The 8,427-nt window shown below is 49.7% G+C and overlaps 1 protein-coding gene across 1 annotated transcript; it reads left to right on the plus strand.

Moving 5' to 3' along the window:
- Positions 1 to 80: 80 nt before the first annotated feature.
- Positions 81 to 7,264, plus strand: LOC104504714 (progestin and adipoQ receptor family member 3-like; the record flags this gene model as incomplete). The annotated part of the gene is made up of 7 exons (XM_010154493.1): positions 81 to 243; positions 1,431 to 1,586; positions 2,292 to 2,489; positions 3,904 to 3,994; positions 4,329 to 4,467; positions 5,417 to 5,447; positions 7,109 to 7,264. Coding segments are annotated over 7 exons (934 nt in total), but the record flags the coding sequence as incomplete, so codon positions are not given.
- Between the last annotated feature and the right edge of the window lie 1,163 nt (positions 7,265 to 8,427).

Below are 8,427 nucleotides of genomic sequence, written 5' to 3' on the forward strand. Positions count from 1 at the left end.
CGCCCCGCGCCGCCCTGCGCCCGGCGGGCCGAGCCCCGGCTCACACCATCCCCCCCCTTGCCCGTTGTGTCTCCTGGCAGCCTCTTCATCCTCTCCAACGAGACCGTCAACATCTGGAGCCACCTGCTCGGCTTCGTCCTCTTCTTCACGCTGGGCATCTACGACCTGACGGCCGTCCTGCCGGCCGCCGGCGCCTCCCGGGAAGACTTCGTCATCTGCTCCGTCTGCCTCTTCTGCTTCCAGGTGGGGAGCTTACTCGTGGGAGCGTTTTCCGCGAGGAGGGGAGCGTTAAAGCCCGCTCACAGGGCTTCCACACGCGCTGTGCCGGCAGAGCTGCAGAGCCAGACGGGCTGAGGTCAGACCCGGGGAGGCAGGGTTTGAACGGCCTTGCTGCTAACGGTAGCTGACAGGTGGTTGAGTTGGGTTCGACCTGTGCAGTACATGGAATAAACCAGGGAGAACCCTACGTAGCCAGTGTAGGAGAGCCTGTGGAAACAACTGAATTGTCCAAGGCCGTATTTCGCAGCTTCAGCTGGGTATTGAGGTTTGGCAGTGTCCTGTGTGGCTCCCAGACAGCATCAGTTGATGCGGGAGAGGGTCACCCACCTGAACATGAAAGTCGGCCGCAGCGCTGGTCTGGAACGGCAGCAGGGCTTGTATTCTAACTCTTTACCCGCTCAGAGCGAGGGCTTACGTGTCAAATGAAATCTGTTCTCAACAGCAGGCTGCAAGCGTGTCATCATCTGACCACTGAAGCCCCAGTCAAGCACGCTGCCCCTAACGACGTGCAAAGAGTTGAAGAACGCTGTTCATGCTCCCTAAAGAGTACAGGACACCTTTGCACAGCGGGGGAAACCCCCTTGTTGGTTTGCAAAGTACTGCTGTTGTGCTCTCCCTACTCCTGTTGAAGGTTGCAGAGAAACACAAACATTTCTCAGGGGAAAGAAATTGCACCAGCCGAGAAGCAAAGGAGCGGCCTGTGCGTGGGAGTTAAATTTCCTGTGTGTTCCCTCAGTAAAGTCCTGTGGGTGCTAGGCGGTCAGGGCAAGGCTGGGGCTTTGATTTCTGCTCGGGGCAGTTTGGCCAAGCAGAAATCATCACCCCACTGTACTCCTGCAGACGTGGCTCAGCTCTCTTGCGTACTGGCTCCTTGCTTGGCCTTGGGGTGTAGGCCCCAGTAGCCCAGGTTTTTTTAGCGGTGCAACTTGGGCTTAGGAATTCTTGTGAAGTTTTCTGTTCCTTCTTCCATGTGCAAGAGAAACTCTGTTAGTTTCTGTCGACTGCTGGCAGGAATTGTAGTTGCCTATGCGGAGTTGCACTGTAAAACACACAACAGGTCAATCACGTGCGCCGAGCTTCAGGTTTCAGCCTGCTGTACTCCCTGTTAATTTGTCAGAAATTAACGCATCCTTGTTTGAACCTTTGTTTAGGTCTGTATGCTTTGCTCAGTAGGATACCATCTTTTCTGTTGTCACCGCTCAGAGAAGACCAGCCGACGATGGATGGCATTAGATTATGCGGGAATTTCCATCGGTATCCTGGGCTGCTATGTGTCGGGCGTGTTTTATGCATTTTATTGTAATAACGTAAGTTCCTGTAACGTTTAGTTCCTGTGGTCGTGTCGTAGCTTCCACGCCGTAGGAAGGGGGTTTGTTGCAGGGTGGAAGGAGGTGGAAACTGGAACGAGTTCCCTCTGACACCAGCAGAACTTCGCTCGCTGAGGCGATAGGCAAATCAAGGTTTCCCTCTCAAGCTGTCAATCACACAAGCCTCGAGAAATATTTGAATTTCTATGAAGACAGGGTAAACTCTACAGGTTCTACGTTTGTCAAACGCACGAGGCTGATTATGGGATGCATCCCCATCGCACGTAATTCAAACATCATTTCCCACAAGGGGGCTTACGTGAGGCAGAAACAAACTTATTTTTACATCCCCTAGTAGAGGACAAGTGAAACGAGTTCCCTTCCAAGGCCGAGATCACATCCACGCCTGCCCTGGATGCAGCATCAGGTAGTTGAACAAGTCTGCTGAGGTGTTGAACACGTTTCGGTGAAGGCACCGCGTGGAATAATGATGTTGTACCAGGTGTACCCAGGCAGTAGAGTCCCTCCCTGACTGTCGGTTGATAAATACGAGGGCGTCCATTCCAATGTCACCGTCTGTGCTCGCAGCAGTGACGGGAGAGTCGATGCATCGTTACGTTTAGGAATGTCAGCTTTCTACCCAGAGTTTACTTTTACGTGCGATGAGAAAACCCACAAACTTGCTTCTGTTTCTCTCTTTCCCAGTACTGGCGTCAGGTGTACTTAATCACTGTGCTGGCAATGATCTTGGCAGTATTTTTTGCTCAGATTCATCCCAGTTACCTCACGCAACAGTGGCACAGACTGCGCTCCATCATCTTTTGCTCAGTGTCTGGATATGGAATTATTCCCACCATCCACTGGGTTTGGCTCAATGACGGCATCGGTGCGTCTATTGTACAGGTAAAAGCAAAAAAGACAGGAATAAGATTTCAAGATTCCTGTATGCTTTTCGCTTGCCATCTTCCTTCAGTCCTCTCGTGCTTTGGGAAATGAGGGGGGAAGCGGTGGGAATTAAGATCTCTCTTAGCACAGAATTCTTTCAGACCACACGATTCAAATGCAAACACACTTGGAAGTTTCAGAAGCCGTAAACAGGTTGAGTAGGTTGAAACTGTACCACAAGAAGGAAAACTGGATTTGAGGATAACGAGTATCTGCCCGAGGGCCAGAGCAGCCTGTGTGGGTGGGCCGCACCCTGCTCACCGCAGGGCAAGGGACAGGAGGTAAGAGGTGGGTTGGCTGTGGAGTGGGAAGCAGTCTGTCAGGCTGCTGGAGTGCTCTGGGCTGTCCATCTCCACAGCTCGAGAGGAGAACCAGGAACTCTTCTGTTCCCTGGGTTGGCAGCAAAAATCAGCATTTGCCTACTCGGCCCTCTGTCCCTTGTGCAACCCTCATTTAATATCACTGTGAAGTTACTCAACGATTCTCCTGTTCTTGTTTTACCACTTAGAATTGTGCTTTCAGAAACAAGCAGCACAGTACAGCTGAAAACAGTAAATAAGTCCCTGTATGAAAATTGGAATTACTGGAATTGCCCTTGGACCTAACTGTGCTGAAGAAAATGTTTCCTTTTCCATAGCGAGCGGTAACCGTGTGCGTTCTTAGGCCGGGCTGATGGAGGACTGTCACCTGGGGTGATGGTTTAGCCCAGTCCAGAGCTGCTCTTGAATGTGGAAGAGCAACACTTAGGAGTATACGTAGTCTTCAGCCAGGGCGCTTAACACCGGCCTCCTAAAAAGTCAGATAAAACAGTAATTGCCCCCCACATCTTCCCCCATTTAGTTTCCCTGGTGTATCAGAACGGTGTGTGTGGTACCCACTTTGTTTCCATCCTTCAGAAAAAACGCTCCACTTCTAGTTATAAAACTGTCACGGAAGACAAAAAGCAACTCCTGAGTGGGTTGCTTGGTTATTTACCATCCAGAGTGTCGTACTGCTGTGGCTTTGGGTTCCAGCGACTGCGATCCCAACCCGCCAGTGAGATTTTTGCACTGAGGTCTCCCTGATCGGGGCCATTCTGCCCAAGATCAATGCATTGGAAGATGTCCTTTTGCTGACAGTTTTCAGGTCTGCTGCAGGGGGCACAGGAACACGAGTACCTTGTGTATTGAAGCAGAGAGGTGTGATAAAACCAGTTTCTTCCCATTCAGGTTTTCCTTAACTTTTTTTTGTTTCCCTGTTGGGTCCATACCAGTCGGCCCTGAAGTAAGATTAAGTTTTGGCATGCCTTCTTTTTTATCTTTAGCAACCCTTTTTATTTTTTTCCCTATTTTTACCTTCTAACAGAATAGGAGAGCTTCCTTTTCTTTTGCAGGAGTTTGCTCCGCGTGTAGTTGTCATGTACTTCATCGCTGCTGTAGCTTTTCTCTTCTATATTTCCAAAGTTCCAGAAAGATACTTCCCAGGTAGGAAATTCTCTTCTGGGTGTTTTTTTTTTTTTTATTTTCCTGCAGTTAAGCTTCCTTCAGTGTCACAGCCCCTGCTGTGAGTCCTGAACTTCCTGTGAGAGAACAGGTCGGCCATGTTCCCGTGAAGTAGTCTCATTTAGAGTGAAACGCGCGTATTTGCGTCAAAAGAAGGCAGACAACCTCTGACTGTCCCTTAAAGAACTTTCTCTGCCTCCCAGCAAATGGAGCGTGTAGTTGAGCTTTGGAGGAGACTGACTGCTAATTGCGTTGCACGAGTTACTGCCGAATTGAACAACTTAACCACTTGCCCCCTTTCTTCCCCTCCCCCCAGGACAGTTGAACTACCTCGGCTCGAGTCACCAAGTATGGCATATCCTTGCAGTGGTGATGCTGTACTGGTGGCATCAATCCACCGTGTACATCATGCAATACCGACACACCAAGCCCTGTCTCGAGTTCGGCGCAGACTTGTGAGCGAAGGTACAGCAGTTCTCACTCGTGGGAATACGATGTGGAGACCGGTAACGAGCGGCCTCAGGGGTCATTGTTGGGACCTGTACTGTTTATAACACCTTTGTCGGTGACATGGATGATGGCACTGAGTGCACCCTCAGCGAGTTTGCCGACGACACCAAGCTGTGCGGCGCCGTCGTGAAACTGGAGGGAAGGGATGCCATCCAGAGGGACCTGGACAGGCTGCAGAGGTGGGCCACTGCCGACCTCATGGAGTTCAACTAGGCCAAGTGCAAGGTCCTGCACCTGGGGTGGGGCAATCCCAAGCGTTTAGATTGGATATCAGGAAGAAGTTCTTCCCGGAGAGGGTGGTGAGGCACTGGAACAGGTTGCGCAGAGAAGCTGTGGATGCCCCATCCCTGGAAGTGTCCAAGGCCAGGCTGGATGAGGCTTGGAGCAACCTGGTCTAGTGGAAGGTGTCCCTGCCCATGGCAGGGGGTTGGAACTAGATGGTCTTTAGGGTCCCTTCCAACCCAAACCATTCTATGATTGTACGATATTCTAACAAGTATAGGCTTAAATAATCCTGGTTTTCACTTGTCACGAGTTTCAATGAGCTGCCTTAATTAGCTTCCCCAAAGAAAATGCTGATGTAACACTTGCTGTACATCTTAAAAAGTGATCCTGCAGCCAGGCACTGCTCATGGATATTGCTGTGCTGCACGAGGCTCCACGAGGCTGCAATGCCCCTGAGCCAGCTGGAAAGAGGTCTGCCAGATGCCTTTCAGCTCTGTTCCACAGTAGCCTCAAGTCGTCATTGGTAGGTGTTCCTATGTAGCCTTTTCCTCAGGCTTTTGTCAGGTTTTCAGCCTACTAAGCACTGATCTGGCTTTTTTGGAGATGAGGTAAGAATTGAGAATTTTATATGCATGGTAAGTGACTCAGCTCTTCCCTGCTGTATTTCAGAGGTGCTGCAGTGAAACTTGTGACTCTGAGGGTGTGCACCTTACCCAGTGAGCTGAGCTGTGAAGTTAAGCACTGAGCCAGTTCCTTTTCTGACTTCCGGACTGTTACTTGCTTCCTGGGATGCCGTAAGTCATACTAACGAGCTTTGAAAAATCCAGCAGCAGCGCCCGGGATCTGAGATGCATTTCCTTCTCAGCCTTTTCCTGTTCCGCAGTCAAGTACAAAGCAGGTCTTCCTAGAGTGGGACAGTGGCAGGCTGGGCTGTACAACTCGGCGTTTGGATCACCGCAGTGGGTTTTGTGCTTGGTAGACCCAAAGAGCAGAAGGAAGTACCCTTGCTGAGCTAACAGGCCCATACACCAGGTTTGGAGGTTTTGTTCACCCACATAACTAAGAAACTGCTCCTGACAGCGTGCTTATGAGCCCATGGGAACTGTGGGAGCAGGTCTCGGATCCGAATCACAGCGGTACGGGGTGTGACATCCTTCGGAGTCTTGGTCTGAACGACGTACTTGGGCTTCAGCATCGGTACAGTAATGTTGAAAATTGAACTGAGTGGAGTCTTGTACTTGTCTGGACAAGCTTTTTTTCCTTTTTCTGGAAGATCACGTGCCATCCACCATAGCTGTGTCTTCATTTCCCATCTTAAAAATTGCTTCCCCCGATCTGGGGGGTGCCATCACTTTGAGAAATTTCTCTGGATCCCCTCAGTAATTTGGTAATTAGAGTTCTAAAATATTCCGGGAGCAGTGCTAAGCCTGGGGGGGTCATATTTGTGATTGTCTTGGACTCAGTAGAGTTGCTAAGCATTGTTTTAGGTTACATTTGTTGAACAGGATGACATAAGACACCCTGAGTAGCGAGCCTGCTGGGGTTTCAAATCACAGACCTTTGGCCTTTTAAGGTGTGAGGTATTATACTGAACCTGCAGGTGTTGCTACTGAAAATAACTTCTTGCCATAAGCTTGCCACAGCAAAAAGGTTGCCTTAGGTTTTAGAGTCGGTCATGAAATCATGTCTTAAACTCAACACCAGGGAGATGAAATACGTAGGCTATTAGATCACTGTAGCTCAGCATGATTAACCTCAGTGGGTGCCAGTTTTCCTAACAGGATTGGAATTCTTTGGATTTCTGGGTTCGAAACAGCATTTTGGAGTGACTTCTGTATGGCAGCTGCGCTGGTGCTGAGCGATAGGAGCCAGTGCTGCTGCTTCACGTGATCAAGTGTTCGTTGACGTTAGCCATGTGGAGATTCCTCCGCTTGCCTCGAGGTGCTGTTTGAGTTAATCCCAAGCGGTTGGAGTCTGGGACAAGAGCTGTTGATGGACACGATCGCATCGGCGTGGCTACTGTTAGAAAGCAGGTGATCGCCCAACTGTTCCTGCTTTGACAACAGGAGCCTGCTCTGGGATCATGACTACATCTCCCCTTGTTCCCTGCAGCGTGGCCTTCGCTAGTGTCCTGGCACCTCCTCTCATGCTTCGTCTGACAACAGCCTGCTCAGCACACACCTTGTAAGAGCTCAAACAAGCTGTCTTCGACCAGAGGCCAAGGAAGAGGCAGCACTGCTCTGCAGGGGGTAGGAAAACCTTAGGCAGCCGAAAGCTGCGTAACACTGGAAGCCTTTAATGAACCGCTGGCCTCGTGAGTGCTGTGCTGTCGCCTTTTTCCTCTCGGGTTTTCCCCTTTAGGTTTTAGCTTATACCGAGGGCAAGAGGCTGGCTTTTCGCAGCACCCTGCTCGGGGCAGGCAGGCAGCTAAACAAGCCCAGCCCCCTCAGCCTTTCTCGTCAGGGGTGTGCCAAGGAGATGTGGAGTATCAATGGGAACTGGCTGCTGGGCAGCTGAATGCTCACTCGGGACGGAGAAGGCAGGACAGGCCCTTCTCTACTGCTGTGCTGGAGAGCAGTGCTGTTAACTGCATTGGGTTGGTCTTGGGTTGGTGGTTTTTTGGTGTGTTTTTTATTTTGTTGTTCAACTCCAGAAACAAGCAGTGTCCAGGACTGTGCAGTTAAAATTCAACTCCCAGAATTTTGAGCCTTTCACTGTAAACACTGATTTATTTCCCCACCCACTCCAACTTGACAGCCAAACAAGTTCTAAGTGCACTAATTACTACTACTGAAGCCTGACAAGCATCCTGCGAGCGTAAGCGCCTCTTTCCAGTGTTACGTGAACGACAGTCTTAAGAGAATGTGTGTTTTTGTGTGGAAAGCATCCTGCCTTTAGAGTTGGCTAATGTACTTTTTTTATGTGAACTCTTAACTACACTAGCAGTTTTCACTGGAAAAGGAAACTGACTGCTAAGCTGTACATTTTTATTACCCTGACTGAATTTCTCAAGCTGCATGATGGTCTTTTATGTACATACTGAACCTGTAAATAAATGCCAGTTCACTGGATGTTTACTGGGAGCAATGACATTCTTGGCATCTCACAGAGTGAAACAACAGATGTGAATTGCTCAAGCACGTGCCTTCTGCCACCTGCCTCCCCCGGGTTTTAAACATACAGGGAGGCTGCCTCTGGAATGATCATAGCACAGCATGGAGGGGCAGGGCAGGTGTTCTAACTGCATTATTCCAGTACTGTGTGTGGTAGATTCTACTAGCAGTACTTAATGTTTTTTATGCATTTTTGGAGGAGCATCTCTCCAATCTGCTGCTGAACTCGGCCTTGCAACATCCTGCCTTTACCTCTAGATATTTTTCAAGCAGGGCCTTGTTTGTGTCTTAAGAGCTCTGGCCATTTCTGTTACTGGGTCCTAAGCAAAAGGAGGAAAGGTTTATCCTGACTCTGCATCACCTGAAACAACACTACCCCTTCCCACCTCAACTTTGTAAACCTGCTTTTGCCCTAGCAGTACTTGAACTGCGTGCAAAAACCAGTGATGAGAAATCAGGTTCTACGCACTTATGCTGCAAGAAACAGCTGGGAAACTGTCCCCAGAACGTTTTTTCATAGAAAAACGGTTTGGGTTGGAAGGGACCTTAAAGCCCATCTAGGTCCAA

This window comes from Eurypyga helias, unplaced genomic scaffold (assembly GCF_000690775.1).
Source record: "Eurypyga helias isolate BGI_N326 unplaced genomic scaffold, ASM69077v1 scaffold21046, whole genome shotgun sequence".
In the NCBI taxonomy this organism is placed as follows: domain Eukaryota; kingdom Metazoa; phylum Chordata; class Aves; order Eurypygiformes; family Eurypygidae; genus Eurypyga; species Eurypyga helias.